Source organism: Podospora pseudocomata, assembly GCF_035222375.1.
Source record: "Podospora pseudocomata strain CBS 415.72m chromosome 1 map unlocalized CBS415.72m_1, whole genome shotgun sequence".
In the NCBI taxonomy this organism is placed as follows: Eukaryota; Fungi; Ascomycota; class Sordariomycetes; order Sordariales; family Podosporaceae; genus Podospora; species Podospora pseudocomata.
In genome coordinates, this window is record NW_026946363.1 from 1318447 (window position 1) to 1336297 (window position 17851).

The 17851-nt window shown below is 53.9% G+C and overlaps 6 protein-coding genes across 6 annotated transcripts; 4 read left to right on the top strand and 2 right to left on the bottom strand.

Annotated features, from left to right (window-relative positions):
- Nucleotides 1–191: 191 nt before the first annotated feature.
- Nucleotides 192–1286, bottom strand: QC762_106540 (uncharacterized protein; the record flags this gene model as incomplete). Its single annotated transcript, XM_062885050.1, has 1 exon — nucleotides 192–1286. One exon carries the CDS (start codon nucleotides 1284–1286, stop codon nucleotides 192–194), a length of 1095 nt encoding a protein of 364 aa, XP_062747981.1.
- On the top strand, nucleotides 1226–6864 carry VPS8 (Vacuolar protein sorting-associated protein 8; the record flags this gene model as incomplete). Its single annotated transcript, XM_062885051.1, has 3 exons — nucleotides 1226–2239; nucleotides 2293–2725; nucleotides 2780–6864. The coding sequence occupies exons 1-3, from the start codon at nucleotides 1862–1864 to the stop codon at nucleotides 6862–6864; spliced, it is 4896 nt and encodes a 1631-aa protein (XP_062747982.1). The 5' UTR covers nucleotides 1226–1861.
- A 274-nt stretch (nucleotides 6865–7138) lies between these two features.
- Nucleotides 7139–8110, top strand: QC762_106560 (uncharacterized protein; the record flags this gene model as incomplete). The annotated part of the gene is made up of 1 exon (XM_062885052.1): nucleotides 7139–8110. One exon carries the CDS (start codon nucleotides 7139–7141, stop codon nucleotides 8108–8110), a length of 972 nt encoding a protein of 323 aa, XP_062747983.1.
- A 350-nt stretch (nucleotides 8111–8460) lies between these two features.
- Nucleotides 8461–10482, top strand: QC762_106570 (uncharacterized protein). Its single transcript, XM_062885053.1, has 3 exons — nucleotides 8461–8908; nucleotides 8961–9718; nucleotides 9770–10482. The coding sequence occupies exons 1-3, from the start codon at nucleotides 8630–8632 to the stop codon at nucleotides 10287–10289; spliced, it is 1557 nt and encodes a 518-aa protein (XP_062747984.1). The 5' UTR covers nucleotides 8461–8629; the 3' UTR covers nucleotides 10290–10482.
- Nucleotides 10344–12859, bottom strand: ARP4 (Actin-related protein 4). Its single transcript, XM_062885054.1, has 2 exons — nucleotides 12279–12859; nucleotides 10344–12216 (listed from the first exon to the last, which is right to left on the bottom strand). Exons 1-2 carry the CDS (start codon nucleotides 12331–12333, stop codon nucleotides 10850–10852), a joined length of 1422 nt encoding a protein of 473 aa, XP_062747985.1. The 5' UTR covers nucleotides 12334–12859; the 3' UTR covers nucleotides 10344–10849.
- On the top strand, nucleotides 12412–17760 carry QC762_106590 (uncharacterized protein). The gene is made up of 4 exons (XM_062885055.1): nucleotides 12412–16103; nucleotides 16166–16222; nucleotides 16273–16473; nucleotides 16915–17760. Exons 1-4 carry the CDS (start codon nucleotides 13177–13179, stop codon nucleotides 17018–17020), a joined length of 3291 nt encoding a protein of 1096 aa, XP_062747986.1. The 5' UTR covers nucleotides 12412–13176; the 3' UTR covers nucleotides 17021–17760.
- Nucleotides 17761–17851: the final 91 nt, after the last annotated feature.

Genomic DNA, 17851 nt, shown 5'->3' on the forward strand with positions numbered 1-17851 from the left:
CTTCTGGGCTGCTGCTCAACTTGAAGCTACTTCCAGTGATATGCTTCAAACCATCTTTCATATAGCTATCCCTCATCAATGTATGGTGGTGTCGTGGCCCGCGTTGGAAATAAAAAACGCTAACCGCCATATCCCTTTCATCTTCCTCAACCTGCCTTCCGTCAAAGTTGTCTCTCTCTCTCTAAAAGCGATCAGAGGTAACTTCCCTTCTGAAACCTCCCCCCAAAATTCGCCGCCTTGTTCAACAACTCCCTCTTCTGCTTCCCGCTCACCACCCCACCAACCTTCATGTCCTTCTCCCAGCTAAAAGCCCTCTTGCTCGGGTCATCCTCTTCCTCCTCTTCCTTCCCACTCCCACTCTTTGCCTTTCTTTCAGCCTTCCTAGCCTGGTGCTGCTCCACCAGACTCTTACCCCTCGTTTGCTCGGTATAAGACTTGATTCTGGCTTCATCCTCCGCCGTCCGTTTTGACGGCCCGGCTGATGGACCGATGGGTTGTTGAGGGGTGTTGGATGGGTCGTCTCTGCCTAGCACGGCATTGGCGAGGCGACGACGCTTTTCCTCAGGGGTCTCGGTCCATATTGAGGATACCCCGGAGGAAGACTTGGATTCTGTGACGGCGCGGGGGCCCGTGTTGAATTTGCGGGCTTTGAGCTTGGTTGGGTCTGGGGCGCGGTAAGAGCTTTCTGTTGGAGGAGCTATCATCCAGGAGTCGCGTTTAGGGGCCGCTTCTGGTTCCGTGTAGGCAGGTAGGGAGGAACCCTGGGGGGTTGGGCGGGAGGGGACGGAGTCGGGGAGGGCGGGGCAGTAGTCGTCGTCTGAGTCCGAGTCGGAATCGGGGTTGGTGGTTGGGCGAGTTGAGAGGGGTGCTGGGGGAGGAGCGGGGCCGAGGACTCGGCGGGGTGGGGGGGATGGTTTTGATGAGGGTGGGAGGGCTGGGCCTGGGGAGTCGGAATCGGAGTCATCGAGGGGGATCTCGTCGTTGTTTGTTGGTGGGAGGGTTGGTCCTACTGGTGGACGGGAGGGACCGATGGATGGCTTTGCGACGGTGGGATTGAGTGGATTTGATGGGTTTTCTGATGGGGGGAGCGACGGTCCTATTGATGACTTTGTGGGAGGTGGTGCGCCGGGACCAAACCCATCGTCGGAGTCGTCATCTAGGGGTATTTCATCATCGTTGTCACGTCGCGAGACTTTGGGTGGAGGAGATGCTAGGAGGCCGTCGTCTTCTGGTATGCGCTTGCGCTTTTGAAGATGTGGTGGTAACTGGGGTCCGATGGAAGACATGATGACAGTCTCATATGACTGTTGACGAGTGAGTTCTTTGTTTGTGATGGGTCCAATGCCTGGTTGAAGTTGAGAATAAGTTCGCGACAGCCAGGGGGATGATGCAAATGGTTCCAGTTGGGGTGCTGCTGCTAGCTTATCGATAAGGCTGACAGCACCACTAATTCAGGTGGCTGAGCTTGAGCAAGGATGTTGAACATGGGGGGTCTCTGGGAGGCCCGGGGAGCTGGGCTGCACGCGCAATTGCTCCACGACTTCCAAGGTTCCCAGCTCCCGTCGAATGCGCCAACCTTCCGAGGGGCCGCATCTCTTGATTCGCATGTACAGAATAGAGGGGGACTGAAGATTGAGACTGGTTCTTCCAAATGTACAAACTTTTCAAACTTCTGTCCTCAGCCCTAGAAATCTTTGCGCTGCCCCGCAGGCAACGAGGCGTCGTCCCGCCAAGCTTCCATACCCTGATCGAATCTACCCAAGAAAGCGAGTGATAGCCTTTCGGCATCGAGTACATACTTTTGCGCGACATACACATTTACGAGTCTTTGCGGAGCAATGCATTCAGCAGCCAGCGCCAGATGAGTTCGAGTCAAGCACAGGGCAGCAATGGCCCGGGAGACAATATGGCCGACGTCCCAGAACTGGCCCCAGAAGCAGATGATCACAGGCTAGGGTCGAGCTCTAGCGATGAGGAGACAATAAGAGGGGAGCGTGACGAAGACTATGTTACTGATGCCGCCATACTGGAGGAAGAGGATGAGAACCGGCCAGCTGACGTTCCAATACCCACTGTCGAGGTCGATACCTCTGCTTCCATACCCAACCACTATCGTGGAATTGTTGGAGCTTCACAGGAGGCTGCTTCGGAAGATGGGTCGACCGATGCTATACCCCGGTTGGCGGCAAGCCCTATGGGTTCCAACCTTTCAATTCCAGATGATACTCCGTCTGCTCAGGTGCGTTTTTGAAGAGTTGCTTGGTCTGGAACTGGAACTGACAGTTGCTGCAGGGCTCCGTCGTTTCCTCGGTGGGTAGCAGTGTCATGCCCTCCTTCGCTCGCCGACCTGGTATGAGCCCAACGCCATCTTTCAGGCCGTTTGACCAGAGATTCCAATCTGGTATTGCCTCGCCACACCTAAGCTCTCCCCGACCGTCCTCACCTGCCTTTCTTGCTGGACATAGCCGAACAGTGTCTGTGAGCAGTCAGTTTCTACTCGATTCGGGTGAAACAGAGACGCCGTCTCCGCCATGGGAGGTTGTGAGGTGGACGAAGCTGAGAAAGCTAAATAGCCAGGCTTTCTCGGAGGCAGGAAAGAGAAATTTTGGAACTCCGACCTGTCTTGCCGTCACAGCAAATATCGTGATGGGGACATCAAAGGGCATAATCCTGGTTTTTGACTATAACCAAAATCTCAAGTTGATCATTGGTCCCGGAACAAAAGGTTCGCTTTGAGCCGCTCCTCCGGTACGAAAATCAAGGGCTAACTGGATGGCAGCTGTTGAGTCGGGTCCTATCACATCGATTGCCATTTCGGCAGACCATAGCACTATAGCTGGTGGACACTCTAACGGCAATATCTTTACCTGGGACACCACCCGAGCGGCGAGACCGTTTCTTAGCATACCCCATCTGGACTCAACACAAGTCCAACGCAGAACGGCCGACGGTCATGTCTCCAATGTTGCTATCACTCACTTAGGATTTCTCGGAACACGCCACACAGCACTCGTTTCGGCCGACGACAGAGGAATGGCCTTTTCACATCTCGCAACGCGGGGCACAGGAGCACTGGGAAGGACAGTGAAGACCACTCGCATTCTCGGGCGCTATCCAGACTCAAAACCACCTGTTGGAAAAACCCTCAAGCCCAGCACTGTACTAGGGTTTTCCTCATGTCCCCTTGGTAACGTCGAGATGGCTACTGACGGTATGGGCCTCACGGCGATGCTCACCCCCTATTTGCTCGTCATTGTCTCCACAACCCCTATCGCGCAAACTCAACACAAATCCGCCCGTCCAAAAGAGGTTGCAGCACACAGTGCCATGACCGGGTGCCTAGCTTGGTTTCCAGCTGTGAAGCTGAAGGTGCCGGACCCTGTTACTGGAAGTCAAATTTCCAAAGTGAAATTGGTGTACTGCTGGTCAAATGTCCTCACTGTACTAGATGTGGATGAGATACCAGAAGACGACAAAGAAAAACTCCCAAGTCTCAAGTTCAGAGCACGGAGCCGATGGACGTGTGAGGAATCGATCGCGGCTGTCCAATGGCTCAGCAGATCAGTTCTGACGGTTCTCACGATATCCCAACGGCTGATCGTGCTCGAAGATCGAAGCATGCGCATGACGGAGGCTTTTGACTTGATGGGCAAGCACATCTATCATGCAGATCTTTTTTCAAAACAGCTGAACCCACTGGTGGAACAACTGGATGAAGATGACGACTCGATGCATGGTGTCGTTGCTGACGCGTTCTACATGAGTTTCAAGGCGTATAAAAGCCGCCTGTTTCTCCTGGGATTCAATGATGTTTCGATAGGCGCTCTGTCCAACTGGGCTGATCGCTTGATCGCGTTGATGGAATCTGGGGACTATGTGGGGGCCATCCAACTTGCCACGTCCTACTACACAGGTGATGCTAATAAGCTCACCGTCGGACTTCCAGAAGATGCAAAACTCAGACACTCTATGGTCCAGGACAAGCTGATGGAAATCATGAGCGCCTCGCTCAAGTATGCATTTGGGCAGAGACAGAAGCGGAAAGACAGCGTTACAGACGCTCATCTGCAAGAGCTGGCTGAAACCTGCTTTGTGGCTTGCCAAAGCGTCGGGGACGAGGACTTTGTCTTTGACGAGATGTGGGAATGGTACGAAGATGCCGAGGTTGAAGGCATTTTCCTTGAGACTTTGGAGCCATACATCCTCGATGGATCTATTACGACGGTCCCTCCAGTTGTGGTCAAAGGCATGGTCACCCATTTTGTGAGCAAAGGGCTCGAAAGCCGCCTGGAGGAACTGATATGTCATCTGAACACCGCGACTCTCGATTTGGACCAAATCACCCTACTTTGCAAACAACACAGCCTTTACGACGCCCTCCTATATGTCTGGAATCAAGCCCTTCAAGATTTCATTACGCCCCTCCTCGATTTGCTGGCTTTATTGGTACCATTGATGCAAAACGGCCGATATTCAGGCTCAGCAAACCCCATCGAGGATGATATTTATGGGGTCAATGCCCTCAAGATCTTCCCATATCTTTCATATGTCCTCACGGGACGGGTGTACCCGACTGGTGAGGCCCTGTCAGAAGAGATCGCGCAGAGGGCAAAGGCTGAGCTTTATTGGCTTCTCTTTTCTGGCAAAAGCATTACCTGGCCTAAGGGCAGCAACAAGCGACTCCTCACGAAGCCTTCTCAGTCGCAGGAGCCGTCGTTTCCCTACCTACGATTGATCCTTAACTTTGATGCGCCCAGCTTTCTGAGTGCCCTCAATGAAGCGTTTGAAGATTCCTTCCTCAACGATTCGCCCGAGAAGCAGGCGGCAACCGGCAGCCGACCACGAGATCTACCAGAAGAGCAAATCTTCGGGTTGACTGTAGACAGACAGTACATTGTCTCCATCCTGATGGAGATCATGAACCCGACCGACTACGAAACGACCGACACGATCTACCTTGACATGTTTATTGCGAGAAACCTCCCCAAATACCCACAATATCTGCTGTTTCCAGGCTCAACTCTTACCAAAGTGCTCGCGGGACTCTGCAAGTTTCCCGGCCGAGACCTGGCCGAGGATGCTCAGCTGAGTGCGGAATACCTGCTTTCGGTATACCATCCACCAGATGTCAATGACTTGATTTCCCTTTTCAAGGAAGCTGGATTCTATCGCATTTTGAAGCGCATCTACAAGAACGACAAGCAATATGGGAAGCTCATTGAGACTTATTTTGACGACCCCGAAGACCAAGAAGCTGTGTTTAGCTGCATTGAGGTCTGCTTACGACCGCAAGCGGGCCTTACACGGCGGCAAGTACAGGATGTTCACCAAGTCATCAAACGGCACGCGGCTCAGTTTGTCGAGATCGACCCTCCCATGGCAGCCAAAACCATTGCAAAGGTTGCGCCCGAGCTGCATCATGATGTCCTTCAAGCATCTGGTGAGCAACCGGGACTGCAATATTCGTATCTCAAGGCCATCCTGGAGCCACAGACTGAACAACGTCGTATTGGGTCGCCAGATCGGGATTTGGTTGAGCAGTATCTGCGGCTGATGTGCAGGTTTGATCCAGCACATGTGTCTGACTATGTTGGGCTGGTTCAGTCTACCAATCTACGGCTTGAAAACTTGCTTCCAACGATGGAGGAGACAGGCGTGATTGATGCGGCTGTCATACTTATGGCCAAGGAAGGTCAGGCTCAGGAGGCAATGGGTCGGTTGGTTAAGCACCTCGGAACACTAGAATCTGCTGTCCAGGGTCTGCTTGCAGGTTCTGAACCCGAATCGAACACTGAGCACCTTCATCAGTCTGTCGAGGAGCTGATGGAGGCCTTGAGGAGGTACATCCTAGTCGGCATCTGGCTTTGCCAGGGACAGACGAAGACTGTGCGGGAAGCCAATGCTGGTCGTCGACGGCAGAAGCCTACTCTTGACGATGCACTGTCTTCTGATGAGGCTCTCTGGCTTGATCTGATTGATATCGCGGTGCGGATCACCAAGCAGATCTCTACGGCCCTCCGGTTGTCTCCGGCAGAAACTCCCTCCGAGAACGAGAAGCCCAATCTACCATTAGGCGATAACGACAAAATCACCACTCTTCTCCGCTCTCTGGTGCAAAACACTTTTACCGCACTGCTCACATGTACTTCAACCCCATCACCTTCCTCGACCACAACTGCCGGCATGGGCAGCAACCTGTCCTTTCTCCGAATCCTCAGGGCGTTCCTCACACGTGCGGCTGCCTCCTCTCCCAACTTGGCCGACCTTCGCTCCGTCTTGTCGTCCATTTTTGCGGCGTATGCGTATGAAGAGTCGATCCTGCGGCTTTCCAACCGGCTTCTTGAGCGGAGTTTGTTCGTCAGTGTCAACGAGGCGGTCGCGCTCCGGCAGCGAGGATGGCGACCACGAGGCTCAACCTGCGAGGCTTGCAGTCGGAGAGTGTGGGGTCCGGGGGTGGCTGGAAATGTGTTTGAAGCTTGGGAGGAGAAGCAAGCGGTGGAAGAGAAGAAGAGGAAACTGAGAAAGGCCCTGATGTCACCGAATGGTGATGTCGGTGAGGATGGGACAGGTGGTGACGAGGAAGAGGCTTATGTTGGCAAGGGCAAAGGGAAAGGAAAGGCACCTAGTCCCAGGTTAAGACAGGAAGATGGGGCGGTCGGTGATGGCGATGTTCAGACAGCTCAGGATCCCCGAGAGGGACGGTCTGATGAGGCTGGGGCTCCTAGGAGGAGGGAGCAGCCACCGTTGGGGCCGTTGGTCTTGCTTGCGTGTAGACATATTTACCACAAGAGCTGCTTGGAGGAGCTGTTGGCGAAGGATGGGCAGGTAAAGGAAAATGAGTATAGATGTCCTATTGACGGGTAGAAGACTTGGGGAGACTTGGTGGGTGATATCAGGCATTTAGCTGTATATATTATGGATTTAATACCGCCTGTTGGTTTGAAGAAAAGGGGGTAAAATACCGTATTGGATGCACGCTGCTGTAACTTACGTTACCCATGTGCAGATCAGTGGGGCGCCCCAGAGTCTTGGCGCTCTTAACAATCCGCCCAGCTCCTGATCTCAATTCTAGATCTCGCCTTTCTATCTTGCAACAAACACGCCTCACAGCATCTCAATCCCTCCACATGCCGTCAGAATGTCGATAACATCCGAAGAAGAAGTCGAAGAGGACGCGCCTCCCCTCTCCGACTCACCCTCCCACAACGACTCTTCCGACTCCAACAACGGCAGCAGCAGTCTACATCAACACCACAACCACAATCACGACCACAACAATGGCTCAACCTCCCCCTCCGCCACCTCCCACCCAGGCTCCGACTACGAAGGCGAATACCTCTCCGAGTCAGACCTATCAGAAGAAGACGACGACGACGAAGACGACGGCAACCCAAATTCTTTCCCCCTTGCGGCCCCCTTTTCGCAACACACCTTCGCGCCCCCGTTCTACGGCCGTCCGCCAACACCCCTACCCCCATCTCCCTCTTTAACATCCCTGTTGCGACCCTCCAGACCAACAACCCCCGACGCCTCGGACGACGAACACGCCGAACCACTACCTAGGGCGAGGCCAAAAGTGCCGACGTATGAATACTACGGCTTCGTGCTGTATCTCTTCTCCAGCCTCCTGTTCCTCTTTTACCTGCTCTGGAGCTACCTCCCGTCGCCGTTTCTGCACGCGTTGGGGATATACTACTACCCTAACCGGTGGTGGTCGTTGGCGGTGCCGAGTTTTATCGTCATGTTGCTGGTGTATATATACGTGGCGTTGGCGGCGTATAATGTGGAGATATTGACGCTGCCGATGGGGAGCATAGAGACCGTGGTTGATGAGGCGGCGCAGGTGGCGGTTGTGGATAGTCGGGGGAGGATAAGGGCTGTTGGGAAGCGGGGGAGGGATAGGGGGCAGGGGCATAGGAGGAAGGGGTCCGGGAGAAGTAATAGGGATGAGGAAGGGGGAGGGGGGCAGCATGGGGGGTTGGATTGGAGGGAGGTTTGGAATGAGGGGACGGATGCGGTGATGGATGTGCCGCTGGCGGGGGTTTGTGAGGTGCTTTATGGGTATGGGGGGGAAGAAGAAGGGGATGGGGATGTTATTACGAGGGTTTAAACAGAGCGGGCGTTTGTTTTTGTAATGATACCCTTTTGTTTGTGCGGAGCTAGTGGCGTACTTCGGTCTTGGAAGGGGAAGCAACTTGGCGAAGTGCAGAAGGACTTTGATGTTATTGTGGATAGTTGGATGCTATTGAGGATGACATAAAAGTTCTTCTGGGCTTCGATATGTTGCACTTTCCATACTTTTATAGTTCCAAGGCCGAAGTAGGCTAAAGTTGTCAACCTAGTCAAATATATAGCGAGCGTTGATTGAGATAATAGCGGGAATTGATTACATCGAGTATTTAACAATGATGGTATGGTGTAGATGCGGGGCACCCACTACAGCAGCAACACAACGTCGTGGAAATAGCAAGGAATAAGCAATTGAACGTCGGTACAAGATTATTCTACGTAAAGAGTTTGGGGGATTGTGTATAATACATCACGCAAGGCCGAACATCCGTAAGTAAGCACGCTGAGGAGTCACAAGTGGGGTACGTTCGATCAGGGAGGAGGGAAGGAGGGCAAGCCGATGAACATCAACTACCTCGTGTCCAGCATTTCCCGCCAAACAGCTAAACCTCGTGAGCCTCACAACCTATTCAAAGACACAAGCAAAATGGATTCACCCACGTCCGATGCCTCCCTCAAGGAGCAGCTCAAAAGCAGATTCGTTGGCAAGACACTCGACCAAGTCCCCACCCCATCAGTGATCCTCGATTTGGCCAAACTCGAGACGAACTGCAATGGAATGCTGGAAGCGACGGAGAAACTTGGTCTGCTCTGGCGGGCTCACATAAAGACGCACAAGGTATAAATCGTCGTTGAGAATAAGTCGCCGGTCATGAGCTGACATTGTTCAGACAACAGAGCTCACCCGCCTCCAAGTCGGCAATGACAAGTCCACTCCTGTGAACATTGTCGTCTCAACCATCATCGAAGCAGAGAATATCCTCCCATTGCTGAAAGAATACCAGTCCAAGGGGAGAAAAGTCAACGTGCTCTTCTCCTTTCCCCTCTTCCCTTCCGCGGCCTCTCGACTAGCCGATCTATCTGCGCAATTAGGACCGGATTCCATTTCTCTTATGATTGACCACTCTGACCAACTCGTTTCTGCCGCAACTATTGCTCACACAACGGGTGCTTACCCCCCTCTGGTATTCATCAAGATTGACGGTGGCTACCACCGAGCAGGCGTACAGCCCTCTCCCAGTTTCGCCACGGGGGAGTCAACCCAGGGGGACAGCAGCCACCCTTCCGAAGTCCTCATCGACGCCGTTCTCGAAGCGGAGAAACAAAACAAGTGTGTCTTGCACGGGGTGTACATCCACGCAGGCCACAGCTACGGCACCAGGACTGACTGGGCTGCATTGGGCTATCTAGCCCAGGAATTCCAAATCTGTCTCGACTTTGCCGAAGCGATCAGAAAACGAAGCCCAGGGCATAAGCTAGTCCTTTCCGTTGGTGCGACACCTACCGCAACCACCATCCAGCACCCTAGCATCATCTCATCTGGTGACAACAACAACGGTGATAGTTCAGTTCAGAAACTAAAAGCATTCATCACCGCCCAGTCAAAAAGAGAAAACCCATTCAGCCTTGAAGTTCACGCCGGGGTTTAGTATGTCCCTCCCTGCTCCCTGTTCCTAGGTACTCAGCTAACACCCCCAAGTTCAACCCTCGACCTCCAACAACTCGCCACCCACGCCCGGGACTCCTCCCTCCTCAAGGCTGACGACATCGCCATCAGTGTCCTAGCAGAAATAGCCTCCCTCTACCCCTCCCGCGGCAAAAACTCCACCACCGAAGCTCTCATCAACGCAGGCTGCCTCGCCCTCGGCAGAGAACCCGTCACCGACAAGGGCAGCATCCCCGGAGTGGATTACTCCGGCTGGGGCTTTCTTATGCCCTGGGGCGGTAACCTCACCTCTAACCCCACCCCAGGTCCTGACTTTCCCCGTGTTCACCCCGGTTGGCAAGTGGGCAAAGTCTCCCAGGAACATGGCATCTTGGTGTGGGATGGTAAACCCGAGGACGAGATCCCGCTGCAGTATGGACAGAGGGTGAGAATCTGGCCTAATCACAGCTGCATCGCGGGCGCGTGCTTTGATTGGTATTTGATCGTGGACAGTAGGAGCAAGGGGAGGGAGGACGAGGTGGTGGATGTTTGGCCTAGGTGGAGGGGATGGTAGGTAGAGATTGTGATCACGAAACCAAGTGTCGATGAGAGGGAGCATACAATACTTTGCCGTATTTTTTTCTAAGAACTAAAAACCCAGACAAGGCTCGTTGAGCACCTGAAATGAAACAACAGTCAAAACCAGCGCTGGACCTTTTTAGAGACCACGGTCTTTTCCCCTACGCTGACTCCTCGTTCGATCAAAGAGAGGTGCCCCCGGAATAATCCACCTCCCCTTCTTTCACTTGGCTCACTCAAATTTCACATAACGCCAGCGCATGCCCTACCCCTACCCCTACGCCCTTACGCCACCCCCCCTTGGAGGTGCTTCATCCCTCTACTTCTTTTCCTCCTCAGCAGCTACTTTCTTCCTCTTCCCCTTCCCCTCCTCCTTGCTTGCCTCTTCTCCTCCCTGACTTTTTTCCACTTCCTTTTCTCCTCCTCCTCGACCTCCTTCGTCTTCTTTTCCTCCTCCTCCTCCAGGGCTTCGCTTACCTTCAAGCATACACCGTTGCGAGCTTTTTTCTGACATCTTCACCTTCCTCTCCATCAAAGTCGGGTTGGCCGACCACCCTACTTGCAGCGCTTCTCCACGATCCCAGGCCCGTTCTCCTCGTATTCCTTTCGTGAGATCCACATCTGGTGGAATGTGCCCAGACTCCCGAGGATGCTGCCACCTATCCAGGCCCCGAACCGCCTCTCGCTGCTGAGGCCGGCGGCGTGAAGCTTGACCTTGACGCTGGGGAACATGGCTGTGAGTTCGTGGTTCAGGCGGTCGGTGAACCCTGGCAACAAGCTTGTGCTCCCGGTAACGACAACGTTGGCCAAAAGGGCAGGTCGAACGTCGACATCGATGGAGTCGAGTGCTGCCTTGATCAAGCCGGGCACAGTCTGGGCCTTGGTGATCTTTCCTTCCTCGGTGGCGCTGGGGAAGGCAGCGTTGTCATCCCACATGCCCTCGGCAACCTTGAAGCGTTGCTCGCGCCACATCTGATTGCTGCCATCTGGCATCTCAAACACACGGCCAGGTAGGTTCTTGGCGTAGTCCTCGTTTCCTGGCGCGAGGTATCTCCCAGGGCCCCTCCAAACCTCTACCACAGACTCCTTGAACTCTTTCAAGACTCTCTCCTCCTCATAGGCCCTGAAGGAGGGTGAAATCTGGAAATCAAAAGTCTTCAGCCTGGCGTCAGCAGGTTGCCCAGCCTCCACCGGCTTTTTGTTTTCCACCATAAAAGTAGGCACAACCTCCACCTTGGGCTCGCTGGCCTCAAAGAGCGACCTGATCTGGCTGCTGAGCCATACACCGCCGACAGGCGACCGCTGGACGCTCCGCTTCAGCACCATGCCGTCAAAAATCGCCGTGACACTGGTGTTAGACCCTCCCACGTCCAATACCAAGGCTGTCGCCTTCCCCGCTGCAAAGGCAGCCAGCACCGGGGTCTTGCTCAGCCAAAACGCAGGACACGCCCAATTCTCCATGCAAATCTCAATGGCCTTTTCCCTCTGCTTTGGTGAGTTCCATGCCGCCTCTGTCATCAATAGCGGATTCTCCGCCATGGGCTTTTCGTAGTTTTCCGTCTCGTCTAAATCAGCCTCGTCGGCCATTTCCACATCTTCGCCCTCGGCTGCTGGTTTGGGCTTGTTGTTCAGGCCGTTTTTGCTGGGCGGGGTTGGGCGGGGGATGCCCAGGCGGTTGACAAGGGCATGCTCCCAGATCTTGGTGGCGGCATCCCAGTCCTCCACGACGCTATCGCGGTTCATGTAATTGCGGATTTCGAAGTCAGCACGGGGATACATAGCCTGGTCGCCGAAGACATCGCGATTGGAGGAGGTGATATGGCCGTAGAACGAGGGGAGAACCTGCTTAGGCATTTCTTCGCCTGCGAAGCCGGCACGGGTGTTGATGTAGCCTGGGTCAAGGACGATGGCAGAGACTTCGTCTGAAGGGGCGGAATTGTTAGCATGTGCGCTCCTCCTGGGGGTAGCAGATGATGGAGCATACCTCCGCCATAGACGTCCGTCGGTTGTACCGACGAGGGGAGCGGTTGTTGTGCCATGTTGTAAGTTGTGATGTCGTATAATATGATGATGGGCTCTGTAGCTATCAATTGAATCTGTGTGGAATCAGTGATGGTGTGTGAAAGATGAGATTTTAAGTTTGTTGGGAGTAAGTTGCAGGCGACAGAGATGGAACCAGTCGCGTGAAGAATGATTGAGCTTCTCGAAGTACGAGGGGTGGGCGCAGAGCTGCAAGACGGCGCGTTCCTGCTCTTAAGAGAAAACAGTGGGGCATGGAAGGCAGCCTTGGCAAGTACAACCACTGAAAGTGTGCCTCAGTGAGCTGTTGTACCTTGATGGATTTCCATTGCAGTTGCCTGCCCACACCAGCTCATTGATTCATCAGACGGAGAAGCCACCACAGAAATTCTTAACTGTCAGGACACCTAGCTTTCCTTCTTTTCTACAACGTACCTCCTTCGACCAAGACTGCCCGTCAAAAGCACAGACTCCAAACCAAAAAAGACCAGCCCAGGTTTTCGGCACCGACCTTCAAAGCCCCACCTGAAAGCGAAGCTGGGGAAGGCCCCTGCTTGCGAAGCTAATTCTTGGCGCGACTTTGCTTCCCGCCCGCCGCGACTTAACAAAGGCAGCGAGGCCAGCGGAGACAAATCGCAACCACACATCGCCAAATCGTGATTCACCTTTCCCCAGGCTTCCGACCCTGCCACGGCACTCGAGGGCAGCCAAACTCTAGGTCGCCGGCGCTCAAAACGATGAGATAGCCGTGTACCATCCAGCGCATTCCAAACGAGGACCTGAGCTGCGACCTCGCACCTCACCAAACCCTCTCACTACAAACCCATCCCATTCCCGACATTCCAACCGCTACCACTGACACCATGGCGGTCGACGAACTCGACTTTGCCAATCTTAACGACGAGGCTTGGGCTGATGTTGAGGCCCGTGACGAAGCCGCCATCAAGAAGATCAACAACGCTTTTGAGGACGGCGAACTCAATGGCATCATCGGCAATGTCGCATCAGGCGGCGCCATCGACCAGGCCGACAAAGCCGACGATGCTATCGACTTTGAAGACATGGATTTGAGCGACGAAGATGACCTGCCCGAGGAGGAGGAAGCGACGGGCCCGCCCTTGGACGTTAATGACGATGAGGACGACCTCTTTGGTGACGCCGGCTTCAGGTCCTCCCCGGAACCCGCTGACGGGCTAAACGACGATAACGACGCCGATTCCAATGCTCCTGATGCAGACGGTATGGATATTGACGAGCCTGCCAAGTCGTTGGAGGAACTGCGGGCCATGAACTTCGACTTTGATCATGACCCTGGCCTGGACGAAACCAACCAAGATCCCAACATTCCGGCCCCTGCCGAGAATCTCGTGGAAGCCGTCAAGCAAGCCTACCCGGGATTCAAGGAGAACGCTGTTCTGCCTTGGAACGAACTTTTGCGCCCCAAAGTTGCCACCTGGATCTCCAAGAAACCTCTGAAGCCTCCCAAGCACCTCGTGCCGAGCAAACTGAGCTTGGATTTGGAGGCTGATCAGGAGAAGCTTTTCAGAATTCCTGGCACTGCCATGTATTCGGTATTTCAGAGGATCAGAGATGCCGAGGCGCGCGGTCTGTGGTCTCTAGAGGAGTATGAGCCCCTGGAGCAAGCCGATATTGAGGTGTTCAGCGTGGACGATGGGGAGTCTGGCGATGAGAAATTAGGTGGGTACACCCTGCGCGACATCGCCCTTGTGTGCGATGACTGGGACAGCGTCGTCGGGCTTGCCGAATTCCAAAGCCAAAACCAGGTCGACTCCGTCACTGAAGACAGGCACATTAAGTCTGAGCCTGACGAAGATGACGAAGACGACGAGTGGGATAGAATGTTTCTGGATAACCAGCCTGCCTCGAAGAAACGGCGGCTGGAGATACCAAAAGGCCTCCCGCCTATCCCAACCTTTACAGCACCGAACTTTGACAATTACGAACAAGCTGCCTCCAAGCTCGGGAAGCGCGTCATACTGGACATGAACGACCCGTTCCTTCTTGTGGATGATGTCGAGTCGTCAGAACGAGCCGCCAAGAGACGCAAGACCCAGCACAAGACGGTCCGCCTGGCAAATGGACGCCTTGGCCGCGAATTGACTCAACGATTCAACTTTTCTTCGGACCAGGCCTACGATGCCCTCAAGGAAAACGCTCAGAGCAAGGTTCGCGCGACGTTGGCACCCATTCCCGTCGAGCACAGTATGCCTGCCCAGCGGCTGTCTTGGCCATATTACAAGGTCAAGCTTACTGCCAGCGACCCGCACAGTTATCACCGGCCGCAATTCCATCCAAAGAAGGATGGTCAGCATCTCATCAGGTTTTCCAAGCCTCAGCCTTCAAAGCGCAAGTTGATGAGGGCCAAGAAGATTCCAGAGGCCTTCAGGACATCTGCCGACCTCTCAATGAACGACAGCTCCACCGCTGTACTACTGGAGTACTGCGAGGAGGTTCCCATTGTACTTTCCAACTTCGGCATGGGTCAAAAGATCATCAACTACTACCGTCGCTCAAAGGGCACTGACTCCAACTCTAAGGGAGAGAAGAGGGAGCTTGGCGAGAACTGTGTCTTGATGCCTGAGGACCGGTCTCCGTTTGCCATGGTTGGCCAGGTACATCCGGGCGAAACTGTGCCTACTCTTCACAACCAGATGTTCCGAGCCCCCATCTTCAAGCACAGCCCGAGAAAGACTGATTTCCTCGTCGGTCGCAGCTCCACCGGCAAATCAGGGGCGAGCTGGTACATTCGCAACATTGATCATCTCTTCGTCGTCGGTCAGATTCTTCCCTCGATGGAAGTGCCAGGACCTCACTCCCGACGTGTGACCAACATTGCCAAAAACCGCCTCAAGATGGTTTCATATCGCCTGCTCAGGAACAGCGACAATGTCACGCTCAGCGATATCACAAAGCACGTCGCCGAGTCCAACGAGTCACAGAACCGTCAGAAGCTCAAGGAATTTTTAGACTTCCGCAAGGAGCAGCGCAACTGGACGCTCAAGGAAGGCGACGAAATGTTGCCGGAAAGCGAGATCCGGTCGCTTGTTAGGCCTGAAGAGGTCTGCCTGTTGGATGCCATGCAGGTGGGCGCACACGAACTCGAGAACGGCGGCTATGAAGTTAATGACAGCATGGTCAACGATGAGAATGAAGCCGGTGACGAGCTACCTCCGGATGCACTTGCTAATAAAATGGCGCCGTGGAGGCTCACCAAGGCTTTCATTGATGCGAGCCATGGCAAAGCCATGATCGCTGTTCACGGTGCGGGAGACCCGACGGGCAAAGGTCTCGGCGTCAGCTACCTCCGCACCTCGATGAAGGGTGGTTTCCTAGAGCAGCTTCAAGGTCCCAATGCTACATCCGCCGATGCCATAGAGCGACAACGGAAGGCCAACGGCGGGCACATGTACAACGTCAAGAACCAAGACACGCTGTACAGTGAAGCTCTCAAGGATATCTGGAACCGCCAGCGAGAAAGTCTGCAGGATGCGCAGGAGCACGATGACGACGATGTTTTGGCACAGGAAGACGAGGATGATCGCTTCAACACCCAGAGTCAGGCTCCTTCCCGCCCGGCCGTCCCCGATGGCGTCAGCCAGATCAGTCAGAGCCATGCCAGCGCTGTGGGTGGTGGCAGAAAGCTGAAGATCACCCGGCAAATCAAGGATGAGAACGGCGAGCTTAAAACTGTTGAAGAGGTCGTTCACGACCCCGTGGTCATCAATCAATACCTGAAGAGGAGGCGCCAACAAGCCATGGAGAAGATCGAGTATGTTGTTGCCCTCAGAAACAGTCAATTCAACCTGGATTTTGCTGACATGATATCTGTAGCTTTGACAATATCAAGCTTACCGGAGACAAGGAAACTGATACGCTCATTCTTGAAAAGTTAGTATCAACCATCATTGCAGTGCACGGAAACTAACACGTTTTGGCAGAGCTGCGATTGAGCTCGAGCGTCTACAGAAGAACAAGATCCGAACAGCCAAACGCACCAAGCAGAAGGATCTTCAGCAGCGCATGAAGGAAGGCGGCGCCGACGGCCCCGATTCACCCGGTCCCGGCGGAGAAAAGGTCCCGGGCACGACGAGGAAGTGCGCGAACTGCGGCCAGGTCGGCCATATCAAAACCAACAAGAAGTGTGTATGCCCCAGCCCCTTGTGTGATTCTTTCGACGATGAGGAGCTCTAGGAGGAGATTGAGGAGGAGGAGAAGGAGGAAGAGGAGGTAGTGGAGCAGCCCAAGGCGAAGCCGAAGAAGAAGCGCAAGCCGTGGAATCGTCCGACTGCTCGCAAAGAGCGGGAGCTGGACACGCAGCGGAGCAAGCTGCTCACCGATGCTTCCCAGTGGTGAAGCTTGGGCTCTTATGATGTTGCTTTGACAGGAGTCTGGTCAGCAACCCAAGAAAGGCGTGGTCTAAGGAGACGTAAACCGCCGATATGATCGTGGAAGAGCTGCGAGTCATGATTTCACAAGTTTTCTTTTCTTTTACTTTTTCTTTTTCTTTTGTCTTTTCTTACTGTCAACAACTTCATGCTTTGCGTTTACGCAACACTTGGCTGACATTTAACCCCCAAAAGGCTCTGCCCGCTTCTCAATGGGTCTCGACCCCGCGAGCAGAACCCCGACGACGCTGCTGGACTTGCATCTGGCGACGCGCCTGTTGCGGCCAGTTTCATTCTTTGAAGAGAGGAGTGTCTCCCGCCGTTGGGGCGAGATGAAGGGGGTAGGGGTGGGAGGCGCCGCGGTGCGGTGCGGGGGTTGGTATGCTAAACTTGCAGTTCTAATTTGGAGCTATCGATCATGGTCCTTGAGGCAGGAGACTGTACGGCAGTCGGGCAACCAATCTATCTGCGACGTACCGGACATCGACCTTTGGCACGCAAGACACGCCAACCCGGTTTACTGGCCAGGAAGGAGATTACGGGAGGAGGCATGGAGGTTTGTGTGGGGATACAGCAGAGTATTTTGAGGGGGGATCGGTTTCTCGCTTGAGGCTTACTTACTTCATACCCCTTTTATTTGCGCAGGCGTTTGGTATTTGATTGATGTACTCGGTAATTTGAGGAGGGACAACAATGGGTATCTAGGGATGGGTGGGGGTTTCACGGTTTTGGGAAAAAAAGGTGGGCGGCTCGGTCTACATTACATTTGGCGTTACCAAAGGGACAAGACTAAAAGGTCATGGCGTTCAAGGAGAGTGTCTTTTCAACTGCATTGAGGGGGCTAGGATCTGGCGCTCTATGTCTTGAGGTGGGGGAAGTTTCGCAGTTTGAGGATGAAAGGGCGTTAAGCTGGGGATATCAAGAGAGAGCGTGTTGATGTTAGTGGAGGTTGTTGCAGTGTACATAATTATGGAAATCGTGTATAATGAATGCGATACATACCAGCCCTATCACGGGACTTGGATGAGTGGTGATCAATCTATCTGTTACATGGCCTTGCTGGTGACAATGAATCAGGAGAGCCGAGGAAAGGGGTAAGTTGGAGTACTCAGTTTGAAGGTTGACAAGAAAA